The 22,091-nt window shown below is 37.4% G+C and overlaps 3 protein-coding genes across 13 annotated transcripts in view; all 3 read right to left on the reverse strand.

The window, feature by feature from the left end:
* The window catches only part of LOC134848003 (enolase 4-like), a 66,494-nt gene extending 49,424 nt beyond the window's left edge, over positions 1 to 17,070 (reverse strand). Inside the window, exons 1-10 of one of the 3 annotated variants that reach the window (XM_063865333.1) lie at positions 16,860 to 17,070; positions 16,642 to 16,725; positions 13,823 to 14,013; positions 12,826 to 13,000; positions 9,947 to 10,147; positions 9,490 to 9,618; positions 8,919 to 8,981; positions 8,337 to 8,366; positions 7,533 to 7,700; positions 6,917 to 7,045 (exon numbers count right to left, since the gene is read on the reverse strand). In XM_063865333.1, the coding sequence (XP_063721403.1) occupies positions 6,917 to 7,045; positions 7,533 to 7,700; positions 8,337 to 8,366; positions 8,919 to 8,981; positions 9,490 to 9,618; positions 9,947 to 10,147; positions 12,826 to 13,000; positions 13,823 to 14,013; positions 16,642 to 16,725; positions 16,860 to 17,060 (1,371 nt within the window). In that variant the 5' untranslated portion in view covers positions 17,061 to 17,070. Of the gene's footprint in view, positions 1 to 6,916; positions 7,046 to 7,532; positions 7,701 to 8,336; positions 8,367 to 8,918; positions 8,982 to 9,489; positions 9,619 to 9,946; positions 10,148 to 12,825; positions 13,001 to 13,247; positions 13,583 to 13,822; positions 14,014 to 16,641; positions 16,726 to 16,859 lie in introns of those variants that run through there. The other 2 variants (XM_063865334.1, XM_063865335.1) reach the window with 2 other exon arrangements.
* The window catches only part of LOC134847966 (sperm flagellar protein 2-like), a 584,566-nt gene that overhangs the window by 382,610 nt on the left and 179,865 nt on the right, over positions 1 to 22,091 (reverse strand). The window lies entirely within an intron of this gene.
* LOC134848795 (enolase 4-like) lies at positions 17,536 to 22,047 on the reverse strand. Its single transcript, XM_063866306.1, has 4 exons — positions 21,840 to 22,047; positions 21,622 to 21,705; positions 18,796 to 18,986; positions 17,536 to 17,704 (listed from the first exon to the last, which is right to left on the reverse strand). Exons 1-4 carry the CDS (start codon positions 22,038 to 22,040, stop codon positions 17,536 to 17,538), a joined length of 645 nt encoding a protein of 214 aa, XP_063722376.1. The 5' UTR covers positions 22,041 to 22,047.

Raw genomic sequence — 22,091 nt, forward strand, 5'->3', positions numbered from 1 at the left:
GCGTTTCTTTAATAATGCGGAGACTAAATATAGTACTAATAAATTGGAATTGTTGGCAATTCTTTGAGCCTGCGAAAATTTTCGTACCTATCTGTTCGGTACTCGTTTTCAAGTGTTGACTGATCATAAAGCTATCATTTCGGCATTAAATGAAAATTACAAAAATAAGTCGTATCAATCTCGTCTTGGTCGCCGGGCTGATCGCTTATTACCGTTCGATTTCGAGGTCATTCATGTTCACGGGGTCACGTTGGGGATAGTCGATTACTTATCTCGATCCCACGTTTCCAGCTCCTGAGCCCTCTAAATACGACAAACTCTTTGTTGTTAAATCTATTGAGGCTTTTCACCAGGCCCTCACTTTTATTCATTCTTACAATTCATCCAAATTGAGGGATACAAGTTGTCCGCCATCGCAAGAGGGTGTTCATTTCTCGTCGCAGTATGATATTGCCAATTCGTTACGTCACTCGCCGGTAGGGGGCGATGGAAAGTTTGCTCAATATTTCAACCAATCAAATCGTGTTATGCAAATAGATTGTTTGAATTCTTTACCGATAGAGAGCGTCGGTTTATGCTCACATGAGATTAACCAATCAGAAACTGGTATGCAAATTGATATTCGTAGACCAGTTTGCGTTTCCAAAATTCATTGTCTCCGACCTGAATCATAACGAAACAGTCATCTCATTCCATTTTCATCATTTGCAAATCTAAAATCTATCGACATGAACCAACCACCTGGCAATAATCAGACTACTACTACTGACTTGAATTCTACCCTCACTCAACTTGACTCCCAGACTTTACTCAATTCGACAGCCGAACAGGCTGTTTTACAAACGTTCGTGGAATCATTTCCACTCAATTCCCCAAAACTTCCGTCGACCCAGTCCGCGTCCGCCCATGAGATCTCGACAGTTGAGCCGAATCTCACGACTGGATCAGATACGTCAGCGAAACCGGACTCGAGAACGAGCTGCCAAAACCCGTTTTGTTGCTACCAGAACCACGCACGGAAGGATGGTCACTCAGCTGTTGGAAGCGATGAGACGTTGTCGTCTGTCGAAACCTGGAAAAGTTAACACTGCCGCAAGAATTGGGGTTCTTGCCGTCAATGGAGGCAAACCTCTTCAGAGAATGAAATTGTGGGGTTGCCCAGACTCTTTGATGCAGACCTTTTGGCAGAATTGACGGAGGAGGACCGCTTTCTTGGCCCTATGAAACGAGCTATCATCAACAAGGACATCACATCTTTCAATAAGCTCGGTTCTTATATGGCCCAATTTTGGACCAAAGCAGCGGTGGTTAATAACTGTGTAGTTATTGAAAATAAACTGGCCATACTCGAACCTCTTCGACAAGCTGTGCTTACTCGAATTCACCGCTCTCACCCGGGACAAGAGGCTATGATGGCGGCCTCCGAGTATCTCTGGTGGCCATTTCTGAACCGTCAGATCATCGAAACGTGTGAGAAATGCCGTGAATGCACCTTGTTTGGTAAGAATCTTAAGCCCGCAACAACCTTTAATACTGCACAATCTTTGCCTACTCTGTCTGGACCCAATCAGGAGTTACAACTAGATTTTGCTGGTCCTATACTTGATGATAAGGGTTCTAAGATCTTTCTTTTGGTAGCAACCGATCGTTTCTCTAAGTTTCCTTCCGTCCTTATTTCTAAAACTACTGAGGCTACGAAGGTTACTAAATTTCTTGCATCTTATATCTGTATTCATGGTTTACCTCACTCTATCAGAACGGATCATGGTTCAGGTTTTAAAAATTACTTGGTGCAGGAATTTTGCTCTAGCAGAGGTATTAAACATATCCTCTCACCAGTTGGCGATCATAGAGGCAGTGGTTTGGTTGAACGCTCAATTCAGACCATAAAGCGAAAACTCGGTACTGCAAAACTCGATCCTAATTTCAAAAACTTTAAGGAAACGATTCAACAAATAATTGAAGATATTCACAAGAGTAATCACTGGGTGCTTAAGAAATCGCTTTTTGAATTGCATTTCGGTCGTAAACCTAATACTGAATGGTCCCAGGCATTTAATAATGTTGTTCGATCTGATACTTCAGCCCAAGGACTGGAACGGAACCTCTTAACGCCAGACCAGATTGCCAGCCAGGATTACAGTAGGGACCGGGCGAAAGTTGTTCCTTGTGTCAGTACTAGTCCGACAGTTCCTCCCCGCTTCAAACCCTTGTTTTCGCTGGACGGAAATGTGGCGGATAGTGAACCCTACAAGGCAAACAAATGGTCACAGTTTAAGCGAAATCTTCCACTGGATGGGGGAAAAAGGTCCTCAAGGAACTAGCAACCCGTCATTCGGATCTGGCTCATTCTCTCAAGTCAGGCCTTAACCACAACACTCTTCGTTTTCCGACGATTGGATCGAATGTAACGCCTCCGGGGGCTCAAGTTAATTCCCGATGTTTACCAGCTCTGCAACCTCGTCGACTGACGAAAACAAGTAAACTAGAAAACCTTCTAATGTCTGATCCTAACCGAGTTAAAGTCTTTACGAAAATAATAGATCGTCAAACGGGGAAACATCTTTATAAACTGGCTAAACTTAAGATTGTTCGTGTTACCGATCATACTTATGCTACTGACAATGGGAAAGTTTATCGGAAAAAGGAGTTACGCCTTTTTCCGATAAAAATTTTTGAATTCTTAACAAGGAGATTAAGTATAGCGCATACAAAACGACTAGCTCAACGCCTTTTGCTTCAATAGATTTGCTTTGTGGCCATAACCCGATACCAGTTGCCATGGCAAGACGTTGTCAGGCAACTGGTATCGGATTAACATAGCCAACTGATAGTTGGAAAAGAGTAATGCACGCACAAACAGAAAACTGACTTACTTGGATTCTAGTCTTACTTGAAAACTCTTTTTGAACGCTGACTTCTGCAAGTAAAATTATAATGAAAATTATAAAAAAATATCCGTAATAAATTGAAAGCAAGGGCGCACTTACATTTGAATCCCCCAATGAGACAAAAACGATATATTGGTAAAACCTAGAACCTAAAGAGAGAGGCCATCAGTTGATCATAAATAATTTCTATCATTAAACATGCCAAATAATTTTTGAATTCTTAACAAGGAGATTAAGTATAGCGCATACAAAACGACTAGCGTGTAAAGCATCTTCGGTGCTTCGAATTTTAAACAACTCATTAAAAAAATCGGATTTTTTGAAAAAAGACTTGTATCCTTTGAGTGTATCCTGACAACACCAAATTACACGATTGGCAGTTTCAAACTTCGCAAAATTTTTCTTTCGAGTTCTTTAATTCAAATTTGGAACTTAAGAGAAAATTTAGATTTGAAAAACTTCACAAAAATGGAATAGTCAATCCTCAAGTCAGGTGCTATTAAAATTTTAATGCCGCGCAGCAAAAAAGCCAACAATAAGCACTTTTGGGTTTGAGCACTTTTTAGTTGGGTTTAAAAAAAGTGGATGTGCAAACACTACGCTGGCTAGCGTAAGCACACGATTTGGAAAACTCATTTTAAAAACGTTCTTTGATGATGAGAAAACCATCTATGCCTATGCCAACTCCTGCTTCCCATACATTGTTGAATTCTACCGGTTGCACGAAAAAGCAAAAAAAAAATCTAATTCAGAAAACGCGTCAATAATGACACAACGCAAGACAGAGCTTCTCGTCACTTGTGATACAATACAAAGGTAGCATTGCCAGCTACCCAGCAGAAAATAAGACGTTAAAAACTAAGTCGGAAAAAAGCTGGAAATTTAATTTTGTAAATGTAAGTTAAACTTCTGAAAAACTGCGGAGAACCACAACTACCAATGTTAAATAGTCTTTTGGTATATAACGAGCGGACATTAAGCCGACAATATATTGAGCCAAAAAAAAAACAGAAAGCCATAACAAAAACTTTGAGCGATAAAATTTTTAAATTTTGGTTGTTTACACCACAGAAGGCCTGAATTATTTTTAAAAAGCGATAGTAAAGTTGGGAGGTGGTGAAGTGGTTAGGTCTCCGGCTCTCAACCCGAATTTCGGTTTGGGACCCACCATGATCAATGAAACATAACAAAAAAGTTGCAAGTAGATATTAAACAGTGGCACAACAGGGGTTCCCAGTGAAGAGCTGAACAGAGCTCATACATTGGTCCTTTACATTGTTGATAAATAGTCTTAATTGCAAAAATATTGATCAATTTTTGTCTTACAAACTACACAAAAAAAATCGAATAGGCCGATAAAACATAAACAGAAACAATTTCTGCCGAATACAGCTTTTAAGCGAAAAAACCAAAAAAAAGAAAAAAAAGTTAGAGTGAGTAACCATACAAAATACAGGAGTATATCATTAACAATTTCAACGCAGATGATATAAGAAGGTAATATTGCACTTTATTTCAACGCAATAAAGTGCAATAAGAAAATAGAAATAAGCCTCTAAATAGTTTAGAAAAAGGGCTAAGTCTCGGATTCGAGCTTCGACCTAGAGATTATGAGTCCCACACACTAAACACTCAGCCATGAACGCTTAATAGACCACAAACACTAGCCTGAAATAAAGCAGAGAACAGATGCTATGAAATTTCCAATGTTACAGATCGTGATAATAGCAAAAGCGCCACCAAATAATGAACACTATTATTTGCGAGCTAGGTCAGAAAAAAGAAGCTCGTACTAATACACTAGTGTAGACTCGCGGGCTCGCTAGTGTAAACACAATAAAAATTGCTTAACAATAGAGAAAATCCGCGATGTGGCAACCAAGCCAAAACTGAAAAAAAAACCAAGGTCTAGCCAGGACTCCAACTCCCAGACCTTACGGTAAAAAGGCAATCGCGTTACATCTGGACCAAGTTAAAAAAGCGAGTTCAACTTCTTAAAGATTTGCAAGAAAAGTTCTTTTAGGGAAAAAAAAGTCTAGTTCCTTATTACAACAGTTTCGACAATCGTTCGTATCCGTAACCAACCGTGTTATGAGAAAAAGACTACTTGATTAAACATTCCTTTGGCACTTCTTTTTTTAAAAAACATCAATTTTATTTGAAATTAAATTGTCATTTCACCATCTAGGAGAGAGGCGGATACTTCAGTTTATATAATTATTCTTAAATGAAGAAAGAAGCTTGACCGAAAACGTCTTTAGTAATTAAAAAAAACAAAGAGTTTCTTATTTCTCATTTCAATAATAAACTTTTTCCTTTCTCGCTATTTAAGTAGTTTTTAACCAGAAACAGGACTTCATTAAAGCCATTGAAGTACCCAACAAAAAAGGGAAAATAATTCATTATTGCAAAAATAATTACTTTTACTTGCCCATAGAAAACAACTACTGACAAATTTAAGGTCGATGCCCTCTGAAAAAATGCATTAGGGGAAATTTATCATTAAGAGAAATTATTTCGCAAGTAGTGATTTTAAGGTAAGAATGTTGATTGGCTTATTTAGTGCTACCAACAACGGGCTGTATGCAATTGTAATTCCGTCAAAAGTCAGTCATATTACCTTCTAACCAAGTCAATGAACTACCATCAACGAAGCCCTCAATTCTACTTATGACATAAAAATATTGATTTTAATGTGGATTGAAAGAACAAAATACTAAATCAATGAAAAAATGAATTAAATTAACTCCATCCTTAAAAAAGACAGAAAATTTCACATGTAAACTATCTTTCCAAGGCCATTCACTCCTCTTGAGGTACTATTTTCCGATAAATCAAACAAATTAGGTCATATTTGCTACCATTGCGCAACAAGAATGTCTGTATTACGTAATCAAACGCCTTCAGGGAAAAGAGTTGAAAGGGGATAACTATCCTTGCCCAAAAATTGAAAAATAAGCTTAACATTATTAGAAGAAACATGCCGCCCTCTCCTTTGCTTTCATGTTGGTAAAAAAAAAGCTGTTATGCAATTGTTACGCATTACTGACAAAGTGCTACATCATCAACTTTGTAACGTTGAGTGCTTCCTAATAGGAAACCTCTTGTAAAGTGAAGTTCATTTAATTAAGCAGGTGGCGGTGTTTTTATGGCCCGAATATTTCTTCTTATATTGAATTCAGACTCGCTTTTTTCAGACTCGAACAAAGGCGGTCAACTTAATTATTCATCAAATTTTTGCGCCAGCTTTCACGTTTCTTCAGTTTGACGAGGTCGTTACCCCTTAATAGCTTCACAAGCGGCTCAATTGGAACAATATACTGCGAGTAGCATCAATGGGCTAGGAAACGATTAAGCTATAAAAACTGCTATAATTTAATCATTCTGCAAATAACCTGGTGAGGGGGTAGGATAAAGAGGTGGGAGAATTCGCTTGAATGAGCACCGGTTGAAGAACGTCATGAAAACTTTATGACCCACACTGTCTAATTTCACGCTTTAATGCCATGTATGGATCGCATTCACTCAGACGCCAAATCAAAATATATTATGGACAATACTTGATTATCGCTATTTCATGCTTTTTACAGACTCAAAGCTTCAAAAAAAATAAAAACACTATAATCCGCTAAAAATAACTAAAACTTTTGAAACTGAACTATTCTATCTGTATCTTTTCAATAACTGGACTGAAGGGTGGCTCAGCCTTCGTATAGCTGAAACCATCTGGACCGAGGCATGGCTCAAACCGTCTGGACCGAGGCATGGCTCAAACTTCAAAACCCAGGCATGGCTCAAACCGTCTGGACCGAGGCATGGCTCAAACCGTCATAAGATTTTAAAAAAAGTATCACACAGTTCAAAATAATAAGCTGAAAACCCGCCTACAATGGGGCTTAAGAGATGTCAGCATGTTTTAGCGCTACTGGCACTCATTTTAATAAGATATGCTTGGTGGATGTGAATCAATACACTACATCAGACACAGAACAAACTTTTCGGCTCCAGTGGTGATGGTGGCCTACCTGTTGCACTAGGGGGTCTATGAGTCCAATGACCTGAGGGTATCTGGAGAGGATGTCCAAGTACACTGTCTCCACTAACTCATCCCCACCCTTGAAGCCACTCGACACCCACTCATACTTCTCTTTGTTCTACACAAACAGCAACAACAATCACAATAGTGGAGGGGAATGGTGGTGAAGTGGTTACGTCTCCGCCTCTTAATCGAAAGGTCGGATGTTCGAGGCCCATCATTATCCGTGCTAGTTGCTCGAGGAACAGGCAGCATTACCCAGCCCAGAAAAATAACGAAAAAAAATTGCATGTAGTTTTAAGCAGGGGCACAACAGCGGTTCTCCATGAAGAGCTGAACAGCTCGTACGTTCGTCGTTTCCTTTGTGCATAAATTGCCTTCAATTGAAAGTGAGGAGCTAACATCGAGAATTAATACACCTAGACTACGTGTTGACACCTAAAAACGTTTTCAGCGTTTTTCCTTGCAGTCCCAATCACGACTAGCTGGGGTTTTTTATCGTACAAGGTGAGAAAAAAATGATCTGCTGGGTATTTGTGGTCATAGTAACGCTATTATCTGGATTAAACATCAACACTCAGAGATATAGTTGGACTGATACTAACTGCATCATAGTACTCGTGGGCTGCACAGTGTAGTATAATGAAGTAGTCCTCGCCCAGATTCAGTTCCGGAATGAGAGCGGCACACTCCACCACTGCATCCAGCAGCTGTTCCGGCTTGTCCATCATCGGGTTCGGACTCCCATGGTCGGAGATCATCTTGGCCGTCAGCTGCAAACATTACCCAAACTATAAACAATTAGTAACAAGTCTTTTAACAACCTTTTGTCATTTGAATCTTTTTTCATCTTTTTTTTTTTCATTTTACAACCCTTTTAAGGATTTTTTTGTTTTCCTTAATTTTTCGTTATTTTTTTATTAAGAAAAACTTAGAGCTTCCCAAGTTCGATTATTTTATCATGGTACGCATCGCGCCCTTTCGTGTGTGCAATCGATTTCCATAAGTATATTCAAGCATTCCTCTTTCATTCTCATTCGGCTCCAATAATTTCCCCCAGAAGCTGTTACAAATTCAACGCTTGCGTAAAGGGTAGGATGCGTAGGGGTGGTTTTCTTTTATGTTTAATTACGTATTTACAAGATAAGTGGGCTGTTTTTGAATAAGAGAATAAGACGAACACATCACACTTTTTTTGAGGACAATATGGCTATGGCATTTTCAAATAAAACAGAAAAAAAAACACTAACTCTACTGTGATCATAAAAGGATATGGAACAAAGCATTACTTGTGACGCACACATGCAATTCATTTAGAAATCATTTCATTGAGATGGTAATATTCATATGATGGTACTATTCAAGAATTACAAAAGTGAACACAAAGCACGCGATTGGAGGAGTTAAACCTGGCTTATTTTCTGCACTTGTTGCAAGCCCTGCAAAGAAAGTTGTGATAAGAAACAAAAAGAACTTGAAAAAATGTTTTTTTTTTCAACTAGATGATATCAAAAAACATTTCTGATACTAGAATATTGACAAATTAAAGAACGATGACAACTGAAATAGATCATTTTGTTTACTCGTTAAAGGAACAAAAGGTATGTCAGAAACCTAGTAAATTAGGAAAGGAAAGTGATGACAAAAATCTAGAACACAGGAAACTTAAGAGCTGATTTCAATCCTTTGTTGGTTTGAATTTCACTTACACATTCGAGAACAAGATAGATATCCTCCTTCATAGAAAAAAATATTAGCTACATACAATTGAAACTAATTTGGTACATCTCATCGTTATATAAAACATTACCACAAAAACAGGCTCTTTTTAAACCTGGTTATGATTTATTAATGGTTTATCAATGTAAAAAAGAAAGCGACGAAAGACGCCGAACAACCCCTGCGGTACAGACAGGGTTTTGAACGTCTTCAACGCAACAGAAAAAAAAATGGTAGGCAACAAGGTTAACTACATATAGCAAAATACTCACGCCGAGCTTCTTCGACAAATCGTTGATGAGCTTGTACGTCAGCTCCTTCATCTTCTGAATAGTCTAAAAATACAGTAACGCCATGTAAAACTTAATTTAATCTCAAGTAACATCCCCCTTCTTTCCGTCATCTACCCCACAAGGATTTTAACAAGTGAACCTTTGGTACTAATTCACAACATCCATTTTTCGGCTCACCCACTTAAAAATTGATCAAGAAACAAAAAAAGCACATTTTTTTGAAAATTTTGACAAATAAGGCCTTGAGAACGTTTCCGGAGAGCTCGGAAAATTAATTTGGTCGACCTAGAAAACTGACAAATGCGTCTGTAATTTTTTTCTGAAAATATGCCCCCTCAAGAAGCCCTTACTTATAAATTATTTTTTAAACTAAAGTTAAGAACAATTTAATACGTATAAAAAGCAGTTTATGTATTGTTTTGTTGCAAATAAATAACTAGATTGTGCTTTGCTTTACTAGAACTGAAGAAAAACAAAAGTCTAGCAGTGGTTGAAAGAAAAAAGTTTCATGTCACATCTAAAAAAAAACAGCTGAGCTGATTGTGCTTACAGTTGCGAGTGAGTGTGATGGTTTGGGTACCAGGAGCACTTCCCGGATGAGGTTCTGTTTGCCTGCTGCCGATCTGCCTCCCGATACCACAGTCACCATCGGCACAGGCATCTTCAACTGCTCACCAATCTGAAGTGGCAACATTTATACTTGTGTTAAAACTAACTAAGCCAGTCCAGCATACAATCATGGATGGACGAAGGCGACACTGAAGAGCCGACATTACAAACCAATTTCACGATGTTTCATTTGATGAAACCTGGCGACAGACTTAGTTTTTGAATAACTGAGAACTATTTTTTGAATTTTCTTAGCTTGAGTCATTTACTTATGATGGCTCAATCACCACTATCGTACATGCAATACATAGTATCTTAGATTTAAATAGAAAATACAGCCTGGTCTGTAAATAATCGCTTTTTTTCGACTAATTGATAGCTGTTTTGAAACTCTTCACCTCTCCACTGGATAGCTCTGAGATGTACTGATAAGGTTCCAGGGATCTCACTCTGGCAGCTGCCACGCAGTTCGCACTAGAAGCCGCACATACAGCCTGGGCACCACTGAACACCAGGTCTTTCGGCGCCTCCGCGATATCCGGTGTCTTTGGAACCGCATCTTTGCCACCTCCACCGCCTTTCTTCGCATCTTTGCCGCCCTTAAAAAGAAGATGAATAAGAACCAAAATTAATTTCAAAAACTGAAAGCGCCGACGCTATTTGCAAGAGAAGTTCTAATAGCAATGAAAATAGATCAAGTCTAAAGCAGTTTGTCAATAAGGATATTCGCTATTTAAGCTGCACGAACATTCTGAGAGAAAGAGAAGAGCACTTTTTTACCTTTCCCTGTAACAAAAAACAAAACCATTGTTAAAACATTTTCGCATTCAAAGGAAAATAAAGCAATATGAAAATATTTATTGTTTCTTTCATCACAAATGTAAGATGAAAATTGAAAAGAGCTGATAATTGTTCAATTTAATTTCGAACTTTTATGATTACACTAAGATATGGCCAGCCGACTATTGAAAAAGTGTACACAGAATCGGAGCTTCGCAGAATTTGCGATGCAAAAAAAACGGTAAGCGGTAGAGAATAGAAAAAACTGTCAAAAAAATTTCTGAAAAATTAAGTTGAAAAAACTACTTGAGAAAAAATCACTTGAAAAGTTGACAAGAATACAGCTACAAAAACTTCATTGTTGTACAGGATGAAATTCATAAACAGCTTTAAAAATAGTTGAAAATCATTTACCGAGCGGCAACAAATCTTGGGTCAGAACCTGTTGAGCCGAAAATTGAACTTTTGACAAAAGTTTCCCGATATAACATAAACTAAACTGTTTAAGGAAAAAAATCAGACTTGGTAAATTAACTAATTATTGAGCTTTCAATTATAAAAAAAACAGTTCAAATAAAAAAAAAACATGCTTTAGGAAGTACGCCAAAAAACTGTACCAGATGAAAAAAATGGCGTTTAAAAGAACGGAAAATGAACCAACAGAACCCAGGACGAAAACCACGAACTCAAAAAAAAACTCAAACCACGAACTCAAAAAAATTGAAAAAATTATTAAAACCTGAAAAGGACTTTACCTGATTATTTTTTTAGTGATGGTAGCTTTATTTGAACTTTGAAGGAATTGAGCAAGTCAGAAGTGATATTTACCACTCTCACTAAATTGACCCTTCTGTGAACAAATTATTTACGGGAACAAAATCTAGTAACCGATTGCAATAGCCTTGCTTATTGCAAGGATAACGTAAACAAGGAAACCGAAAAAAAATGATTGAAAATATTGTTTATGATTGGCGTTTTTTCGCCAAGTCATCCCATTTAGAGAAAAATGGATCAATACTTAATTTGAAACCAAAAGTCATTCAAGTTTTTCGTGACCTTTTCACTTTTGAGGTTCGATAGTCGAGTTGGCTGGATCAATACTTAATTTGAAACCAAAAGTCATTCAATTTTTTCGTGACCTTTTCACTTTTGAGGTTCGATAGTCGAGTTGGCCTTCCTTTTAACAAAGGAAACGAAGTGAACTCATCACAACGAATTGAACTCATAAATCATAAGTCAAACTTTGAAAAATCAAATTTGAGCGTCACTTCGTTCTTTTACACTTAAACTAAAACAATCTTCACGTTGCGAGAACACGACAAAAAGCAGCTCTATAAAATGCAATAGCAAAAATTAAGAAATAAGCCTCAAATTAGTGAAAATTCGGCTACCTCAGAGATTCGAACCTGCGACTCAGAGATTAAGAGTCTCCCACACTAACCACTCAGCCAAGGACGCTTAAAAGACACCAAACACTAGTCAAAACAAATAAAGCAGAGAACAGATGCTAGACAATTTCCAATGCTACAGTGAAATTTGCAAATAAGTGAAAACTTTTGCATGAACACTTTTATTTGCGAGTTAGATTAGGGAAAAAAGAAGGTTCGTAATAATACAATATGCTGATCGCAAGTGTAATCACAACGGGTCATTAAAGAAAAGACTAAACCAGAACAGGCAGCTACAAATCTTGGGTAAGACTTAAAAAAGTCTGGTTTTAAGCTATTTTTCTTAAAACCTATATTACAAAAAAAAACTATCAATTGGATTCGTTTTTCACTTTCTAAGATATCTATTCGAGTGAACGCAATCAACTTCAATTTTCTTCATTTTTCTCCAGGTCCGAATCAACGCTATCAATAAATGCGAACAATTTTGTTTTTAGACTTTTATCACACAACTGAACAAAAAAATTAATATTTCGACTTTTTCCTGCACGAATGAATCCGAATTCACGCGTGCAGTTTTGCTATTCGTGCTTTTCCCCAGATCCGAACGAAAGCAAACAAATTTGATGTTTAGACTCTTTCCTCATATCTGAATGAAAACAAGCAATCAGACTAATCACACAGATCCGAATGAACCAAAACAATTTGACGTTTAGAATTTATTCCCCAGATGCGAATGAACGCGATCAAATTTGATCTTCAGTCTTTTTCCCCAGTAAGCAACAGCGAATACCACGAGAGCTGATTTATAAAGTTTATAAACTTTACAAAAAATGTATAACTTTTGATAAACGGGACATCTTTGAGCTATTTTGCAACATGACCGTAACAATATTTCTATTGATAACAGCGAAACTAATCCTACTAAATTTTCCAAATAGGAAGTTAATCAATGCTGAAGTGATACAGTAAGACGAGAGCCCTACAATTCAAGGAAATTTAGTGAATACTTGTACAAGGCTGAAATAAACTTCTTATAGGCTAAACTTCGGGTTACTTATAATCAAAATATTACAGAATTTAGCAAAAAAATTATTACTAGCTAATACCTTCGCATCTTTGTTTTTGCTCGGAGTAGCAGCTCCTGGTGATGCCTCCCCTGCCCCGGTGGCATCCAACTGAGACCCGGAGTCTCCTCCGTGCGATGATGAAGCTTCCAGGGCAGCTTGACGTCTTGCAGACTCAGCTGCTGTCTCTTGGTCTTGGATTTCTTTCAAGGTCACGCTACAAATGTTCGCATCAAGTCAATGATGATTTAATTGTCTTTAGGACATAGAAGAGCGTGAATTTTAGGATCTAATCATGAGAACTTACTTTACTAATAATGAATTCTTTAGATTTGAGCAATGAAAATGATAATTATGATGAGAATAGTAAATTTCACAGATACTTGCAGATGAAATTTTACAACAATTATTCATGCCCAAATGAATATTGCATTATATACTATTATGATGTTGCCGCATGTCACCGATTGGAGGGTGCTGGTTGGTGTTCCTTTTTGGGAGTGGGCGTGACCGAGGCCTTCAAATTAGTGGCCAGACTATTCGCGATCAGCGATCCCCCGAAGTTGAGGCCCGCGCCGACACCCGCTGCTCCTAGAGCCACCGCGGCTGCTGCCAAATTGACTCCGGCATTAGAAGAGTTCCCGGCTTGGTTCAGAGCCCGGTTTTTCAGGGAAGCGTCTTTTCCCATGCTGGTTGAGCCAGCAACTGTTGCTGAGTTAATTAAGGTGACTTCCTTGGCTATTTCCAGATTGGCCAGAATTCTTCGCAAAATTTTCAGTTATTCTGAGGTTAAAGTTATGTTTTTTGATTAATAACTATATTAAATACAATACTAAGAAAAGCTATATTTGACACAAAGAGAGTCAATTTGACAAAAGAAAATAATGTATATACTTGATATTCACGAAAGAGGATGTCTCAACTCAAGATTCCACAAAAACTTTTCGTAAAACTTTTTTACAGTTCTGCTGGTACATGTTATAAAAATAAATGGATAATTTACGACCAAATTTCCGAGTATAGCTTTTGCGTAACTCACTTTAGAATTTCGTCCACTTTAGTCTGATCAGCTATGGGTGTCCCGTGCAGTGCCTCATTCATGGGTCCATTGATGAACCTGATAGCGGCCTTCACTCCCCTCAACCTCTCTTCGTCATCCTGTTCTTTCCTTTCAGTTGTGGTCGCATCTGACAGTTGGTTGAAACTAGCCACGAATGCAGACCCCATTCGCTAATGAAACAATTTTGACCGAATCAGACAGAAGCTAGTGTATATTTTTCTTTAGGGTCGCTTTTTCTCTGAGAGGTTTCAAAATGAAAAACTTCTGTGATATTCTATGGTAGTTAGTACATTTCGTGAAATTAAAACAAATTTTTCTCCAGGTTTGATTCTAATTTTTTTTTGGAAATAATTTTCAAAATAATCGATATTTGATTTTCTGAGCTCACTATTTACACGAAGACATTATTTTGCTAAAAAAATTCTGAGAGACTATTTTAAGACTGCATGCCACAATTGAGTTATTTTTTGAACACTTTATCCGACAGTTTTGCGCGCGCTCCCTCTCATATTTTTTGCGCGCGCTCCTAGGAAGATAAGGGACATTGAGGGATGAGACAATGCCACATGTAGTAAGTGATCGAACTTCCCCAATCATAGGGTCACTTTTTCATTTTATTTGAAGAGGAAAAAATATGAGAGGGAGCGCGCGCAAAGATAGGGTAAAAACTTTTTTAAAATTATTTTTAAAACTTTCATATCTGGCAAACTAAAAATGTATAGTTTAAATAGAAGCCAAATTGGCAACCTCTTAGAGTACCCTGACAGCACTACAAAATGAGGTTGAAAATTTCCATGAATAATAAAAAACGCTATATCTCGGCTGATTAAACCTTAGATCAGTCCTATTCAGCGGATGTCAGATTTGCAACCTATGTTTGTACCCTGACAGCTCCCCACAAAAGGGTTGAGGATTTCAAGATTTTATAGTTTTTAAAAAGAAAACTCATATCCCGAAAATTAAAAGGAAATGAGCAGTCAAGGTTAAATTTGCATCCCCATAGCGTAATCTGAAGAATCCCCACCATTTGTTAGTCTTTTTCAAATCTATGATTTTTGAAAAAACTGAAAAAATTATAAAAATCCACATATCTCGAAAACCAGAAGGATCTGAGCAAGAATAATTGGAGGCCAGATTTAGAACAACTGCGTGTACCCCGACAATACTGAAACAGTATTCTAAAAAATTGAAAAATTATAAGAACCGGAATAACTAGAAACCAAAAAACTTGATTGTTAAATTTAGCAGGCCAGAGTACCCACCCAGACAGCACCATACCATAGAGAAAAGAATTTCAAGTTTATTTGGTATTTTTTATGTCTAGTTTTTTTTTGAAAAAAAAAATTGAGGCCAGATTTGCAACCCTTGAGTGTACCCGGGAAACCCCTGAAAACAAAAAACGCCTTATCTCGGAAACCATAAAATTTGACCAGTAAAACTCGCAGGCCAGATTTGCACACCTCAGTACCCACCCAGACAGCACCATACCATAGAGAAAAGAATTTCAAGTTTTGTTGGTATTTTTTATGTCTAGTTTTTTTTTGAAAAAAAATTGAGGCCATATTTGCAACCCTTGAGTGTACCCGGGAAATCCCTGAAAACTAAAAACGCCTTATCTCGGAAGCCATAAAATTTGACCAGTAAAACTCGCAGGCCAGATTTGCACACCTGAGTACCCACCCAGACAGCACCATACCATAGAGAAAAGATTTTCAAGTTTTGTTGTCATTTTTTATGTCTAGTTTTTTTTGAAAAAAAAAATTGAGGCCGGATTTGCAACCCTTGAGTGTACCCGGGAAACCCCTGAAAACAAAAAACGCCTTATCTCGGAAACCATAAAATTTGACCAGTAAAACTCGCAGGCCAGATTTGCACAGCTGAGTACCCACCCAGACAGCACCATACCATAGAGAAAAGAATTTCAAGTTTTGTTGGTATTTTTTATGTCTAGTTTTTTTTTTGAAAAAAAAATTGAGGCCAGGTTTGCAACCCTTGAGTGTACCCGGGAAACCCCTGAAAACAAAAAACGCTTTATCTCGGAAACCATAAAATTTGACCAGTAAAACTCGCAGGCCATATTTGCAACCTGAGTACCCACCCAGACAGCACCATACCATAGAGAAAAGAATTTCAAGTTTTGTTGGTATTTTTTGTCTAGTTTTTTTTTGAAAAAAAAAATTGAGGCCAGATTTGCAACCCTTGAGTGTACCCGGGAAATCCCTGAAAACAAAAAACGCCTTATCTCGGAAACCATAAAATTTGACCAGTAAAACTCGCAGGCCAGATTTGCACACCTGAGTGCATCCTGGCAGCATCCTACCCTAAACTAGAGAACTGCAGGTTTTGTTAGATGTTTTTCAAATCTCGTTTTTTAAGCAAAAAATAATCATTTAAAAACGCCATATCTCGGAACCAAAAAAAATTGAGCAGTAATATTTGAAGGCCAGATTTGTAAACTTTAGTGTACCCTGAAAACACTGCACTTACACTTTAGAATTTGATTTTTATCAAATAAACGAAAAGCTTTCATTGTGAAAGAAGCAATAAAACTACAGTTAAAGCATGCATGCTTAACATGTGTGGTTAGAATCGAGGATGACCTTAGGAATCGAAATATTCTTAAGCATTGCAATATACGATTTAACATATATGTGCAAAAATTATTTTTGCTTTGCTTGCGTTGTCATCAAACTTTATTAGTTTCTGCTTCTCCGATGCGGGATTGTGGAGCTGTTAATGATTTTACGAAAATGAGACTAAGAAATCTTGCACTGATGATAGTTTTTCCGCTCACTCACCTTGTATTTGGAGTTCGTCAATGTGAATATTTCAGTCTGAAGTGTAGGCTGTCCTTTTGAGTCAAAGTACTCGCCGGCCTCGATCTGAACAAGCAGCGATTGAACAATCTTTCTTATATTTAAGCCTCCTTTATGTACTTTAAACTCCCCGATCGTTTTTTAAAAAACGAATCCATGAAATTGAAAACTGTTGGACAATACAGAAGATTGAAACACGCCTTATCTATTGTAGTGGGTTTGGCATGTTGCAGGAAGAATTCAACTAAGTAGGCATAGACATCTTGTGGTTGATGGAAAAACATTTCATTCAGAGCTGTTTCCATTAGTTGAGGCACTTGGTTCTCTTTGTAATAATGCACTGCGCTCCTTCTTAGGTCTGCCAGTTTCTGGAACTGCGGATCTGTTCTAGGGTCTACCATTTTACAGCTATCTGAATCACGGGTCGACTGAATACTTAATTCATCAAGAGCTGTACAATTTAGTTAAATTCAAAGAGTTCACTGATCAATAACATTTAATTTTACAATTCAAAACCAACAAGTCCAAAATTATTCACCAATATACGCTTTGTTGAGTTAATTAAGGTGACTTCCTTGGCTATTTCCAGATTGGCCAGAATTCTTCGCAAAATTTTCAGTTATTCTGAGATTAAAGTTTTGTTTTTTGATTATTAACTATATTAAATACAATACTAAGAAAAGCTATATTTGACACAAAGAGAGTCAATTTGACAAAAGAAAATAATGTATATACTTGATATTCACGAAAGAGGATGTCTCAACTCAAGACTCCACAAAAACTTTTCGTAAAACTTTTTTACAGTTCTGCTGGTACATGTTATAAAAATAAATGGATAATTTACGACCAAATTTCCGAGTATAGCTTTTGCGTAACTCACTTTAGAATTTCGTCCACTTTAGTCTGATCAGCTATGGGTGTCCCGTGCAGTGCCTCATTCATGGGTCCATTGATGAACCTGATAGCGGCCTTCACTCCCCTCAACCTCTCTTCGTCATCCTGTTCTTTCCTTTCAGTTGTGGTCGCATCTGACAGTTGGTTGAAACTAGCCACGAATGCAGACCCCATTCGCTAATGAAACAATTTTGACCGAATCAGACAGAAGCTAGTGTATATTTTTCTTTAGGGTCGCTTTTTCTCTGAGAGGTTTCAAAATGAAAAACTTCTGTGATATTCTATGGTAGTTAGTACATTTCGTGAAATTAAAACAAATTTTTCTCCAGGTTTGATTCTAATTTTTTTTTGGAAATAATTTTCAAAATAATCGATATTTGATTTTCTGAGCTCACTATTTACACGAAGACATTATTTTGCTAAAAAAATTCTGAGAGACTATTTTAAGACTGCATGCCACAATTGAGTTATTTTTTGAACACTTTATCCGACAGTTTTGCGCGGAGGGGGGGGGGCGGATTTTCAAAAAAATTTCGAAAATTTCGTCGACCTTTTTTTTTAGGTCGACCAAATTGATTTTCCGAGCTCTTCTAAAGCACTTAAAAGTCCCTGTTTTGGCCAAATTTTCTGCGCCGCAGGCAAATTTTTGAAAAAACGGGTCAAAAAAGCGGTTTTTAGGCACTTTTTGAAAAACGTTGACAAAAAAATCGCGTTTTTTTGGCGCGCGCTCCCCCTCAAAGTTAATATATTGGCGCCAAAGGTGCCTTTAGAAAATTTTTAGGGTCGGTCGGCAAAAAATGGATTTCTTAAAAAGTACCAAAGGGGGGACCCTTTGGGTCAGCAAGGGGTCGAATCCCTGAGGGGGAGGGGCGTCCGCCCCCCCCCCCTAAATCCGCCCCTGTATATAGTTGATATTCACGAAAGAGTCACGAAAGAAGATGTCATCTTAAGCACTTCGAAAATTAATAATTTGATTTTAATACTCAATACTTTTAATACTTGATTTTAATAGTAAATACTAAGTATAAATTGGATATACTCGTCGATTAATAACTTAATGACTCGTAGTATATAATATAGCAGAATATTATAGATATAATTGATATTTACGAAAGAGGATGTCTCAACTCAAGATTCTACCAAAACTTTTATTAACACTTTTTACAGTTCTGCTGGTACTTATATAAAAATCTTTTGATAATTCACTACAAAATTTCCGAGTATAGCTTTTGGGTAACTCACTTTAGAATTTCGTCCACTTTAGTCTGATCAGCTATGGGTGTCCCGTGCAGCGCCTCATTCATGGGTCCATTGATGAACCTGATAGCGGCCTTCACTCCCCTCAACCTCTCTTCGTCATCCTGTTCTTTCCTTTCAGTTGTGGTCGCATCTGACAGTTGGTTGAAACTAGCCACGAATGCAGACCCCATTCGCTAATGAAACAATTTCGACCGAATCAAGCAGAAGCTAGTGTATATTTTTTTTAGGGTCGCTTAATCTCTGGTTTCCAAATGAACAACTTCTGTGATATTCTATGGTGGCTAGTATATTTCGTGAAATTAAAATGAAATTTTCTCCAGATGTGATTCTAATATATTTTTTTGAAAATTATTTTCAAAATAATCGATATTTGATTTTCTGAGCTCACTATTTACACGAAGACATTATTTTGCTAAAAAAATTCTGAGAGACTATTTTAAGACTGCATGCCACAATTGAGTTATTTTTTGAACACTTTATCCGACAGTTTTGCGCGCGCTCCCTCTCATATTTTTTGCGCGCGCTCCTAGGAAGATAAGGGACATTGAGGGATGAGACAATGCCACATGTAGTAAGTGATCGAACTTCCCCAATCATATGGTCACCTTTTCATTTTATTTGAAGAGGAAAAAATATGAGAGGGAGCGCGCGCAAAGATAGGGTAAAAACTTTTTTAAAATTATTTTTAAAACTTTCATATCTGGCAAACTAAAAATGTATAGTTTAAATAGAAGCCAAATTGGCAACCTCTTAGAGTACCCTGACAGCACTACAAAATGAGGTTGAAAATTTCCATGAATAATAAAAAACGCTATATCTCGGCTGATTAAACCTTAGATCAGTCCTATTCAGCGGATGTCAGATTTGCAACCTATGTTTGTACCCTGACAGCTCCCCACAAAAGGGTTGAGGATTTCAAGATTTTATAGTTTTTAAAAAGAAAACTCATATCCCGAAACCTAAAAGGAAATGAGCAGTCAAGGTTAAATTTGCATCCCTATAGCGTAATCTGAAGAATCCCCACCATAGAGTAGAAGTTCTGTTAGTCTTTTTCAAATCTATGATTTTTGAAAAAACTGAAAAAATTATAAAAATCCACATATCTCGAAAACCAGAAGGATCTGAGCAAGAATAATTGGAGGCCAGATTTAGAACAACTGCGTGTACCCCGACAATACTGAAACAGTATTCTAAAAAATTGAAAAATTATAAGAACCGGAATAACTAGAAACCAAAAAACTTGATTGTTAAATTTAGCAGGCCAGAGTACCCACCCAGACAGCACCATACCATAGAGAAAAGAATTTCAAGTTTATTTGGTATTTTTTATGTCTAGTTTTTTTTGAAAAAAAAAATTGAGGCCAGATTTGCAACCCTTGAGTGTACCCGGGAAACCCCTGAAAACAAAAAACGCCTTATCTCGGAAACCATAAAATTTGACCAGTAAAACTCGCAGGCCAGATTTGCACACCTCAGTACCCACCCAGACAGCACCATACCATAGAGAAAAGAATTTCAAGTTTTGTTGGTATTTTTTATGTCTAGTTTTTTTTGAAAAAAAATTGAGGCCATATTTGCAACCCTTGAGTGTACCCGGGAAATCCCTGAAAACTAAAAACGCCTTATCTCGGAAGCCATAAAATTTGACCAGTAAAACTCGCAGGCCAGATTTGCACACCTGAGTACCCACCCAGACAGCACCATACCATAGAGAAAAGATTTTCAAGTTTTGTTGTCATTTTTTATGTCTAGTTTTTTTTGAAAAAAAAAATTGAGGCCGGATTTGCAACCCTTGAGTGTACCCGGGAAACCCCTGAAAACAAAAAACGCCTTATCTCGGAAACCATAAAATTTGACCAGTAAAACTCGCAGGCCAGATTTGCACAGCTGAGTACCCACCCAGACAGCACCATACCATAGAGAAAAGAATTTCAAGTTTTGTTGGTATTTTTTATGTCTAGTTTTTTTTTTGAAAAAAAAATTGAGGCCAGGTTTGCAACCCTTGAGTGTACCCGGGAAACCCCTGAAAACAAAAAACGCTTTATCTCGGAAACCATAAAATTTGACCAGTAAAACTCGCAGTCCATATTTGCAACCTGAGTACCCACCCAGACAGCACCATACCATAGAGAAAAGAATTTCAAGTTTTGTTGGTATTTTTTGTCTAGTTTTTTTTTGAAAAAAAAAATTGAGGCCAGATTTGCAACCCTTGAGTGTACCCGGGAAATCCCTGAAAACAAAAAACGCCTTATCTCGGAAACCATAAAATTTGACCAGTAAAACTCGCAGGCCAGATTTGCACACCTGAGTGCATCCTGGCAGCATCCTACCCTAAACTAGAGAACTGCAGGTTTTGTTAGATGTTTTTCAAATCTCGTTTTTTAAGCAAAAAATAATCATTTAAAAACGCCATATCTCGGAACCAAAAAAAATTGAGCAGTAATATTTGAAGGCCAGATTTGTAAACTTTAGTGTACCCTGAAAACACTGCACTTACACTTTAGAATTTGATTTTTATCAAATTAACGAAAAGCTTTCATTGTGAAAGAAGCAATAAAAGTACAGTTAAAGCATGCATGCTTAACATGTGTGGTTAGAATCGAGGATGACCTTAGGAATCGAAATATTCTTAAGCATTGCAATATACGATTTAACATATATGTGCAAAAATTATTTTTGCTTTGCTTGCGTTGTCATCAAACTTTATTAGTTTCTGCTTCTCCGATGCGGGATTGTGGAGCTGTTAATGATTTTACGAAAATGAGACTAAGAGATCTTGCACTGATGATAGTTTTTCCGCTCACTCACCTTGTATTTGGAGTTCGTCAATGTGAATATTTCAGTCTGAAGTGTAGGCTGTCCTTTTGAGTCAAAGTACTCGCCGGCCTCGATCTGAACAAGCAGCGATTGAACAATCTTTCTTATATTTAAGCCTCCTTTATGTACTTTAAACTCCCCGATCGTTTTTTAAAAAACGAATCCATGAAATTGAAAACTGTTGGACAATACAGAAGATTGAAACACGCCTTATCTATTGTAGTGGGTTTGGCATGTTGCTGGAAGAATTCAACTAAGTAGGCATAGACATCTTGTGGTTGATGGAAAAACATTTCATTCAGAGCTGTTTCCATTAGTTGAGGCACTTGGTTCTCTTTGTAATAATGCACTGCGCTCCTTCTTAGGTCTGCCAGTTTCTGGAACTGCGGATCTGTTCTAGGGTCTACCATTTTACAGCTATCTGAATCACGGGTCGACTGAATACTTAATTCATCAAGAGC

This window comes from Symsagittifera roscoffensis, chromosome 6 (genome assembly GCF_963678635.1).
Source record: "Symsagittifera roscoffensis chromosome 6, txSymRosc1.1, whole genome shotgun sequence".
NCBI classification, from domain to species: Eukaryota; Metazoa; Xenacoelomorpha; order Acoela; family Convolutidae; genus Symsagittifera; species Symsagittifera roscoffensis.

Excerpts from the sequence above, each read along its gene's own strand:
- LOC134848795 (XM_063866306.1), bottom strand. The coding sequence starts at position 22,040 with ATGGTAGACCCTAGAACAGATCCGCAGTTCCAGAAACTGGCAGACCTA. Across the intron at positions 18,987-21,621 it reads TGACGAACTCCAAATACAAG|CGAATGGGGTCTGCATTCGT; the intron begins GTGAGTGAGCGG and ends TTGTTTCATTAG. Across the intron at positions 17,705-18,795 it reads AAAGTGGACGAAATTCTAAA|TTTCAACCAACTGTCAGATG; the intron begins GTGAGTTACCCA and ends ATTCGTGGCTAG.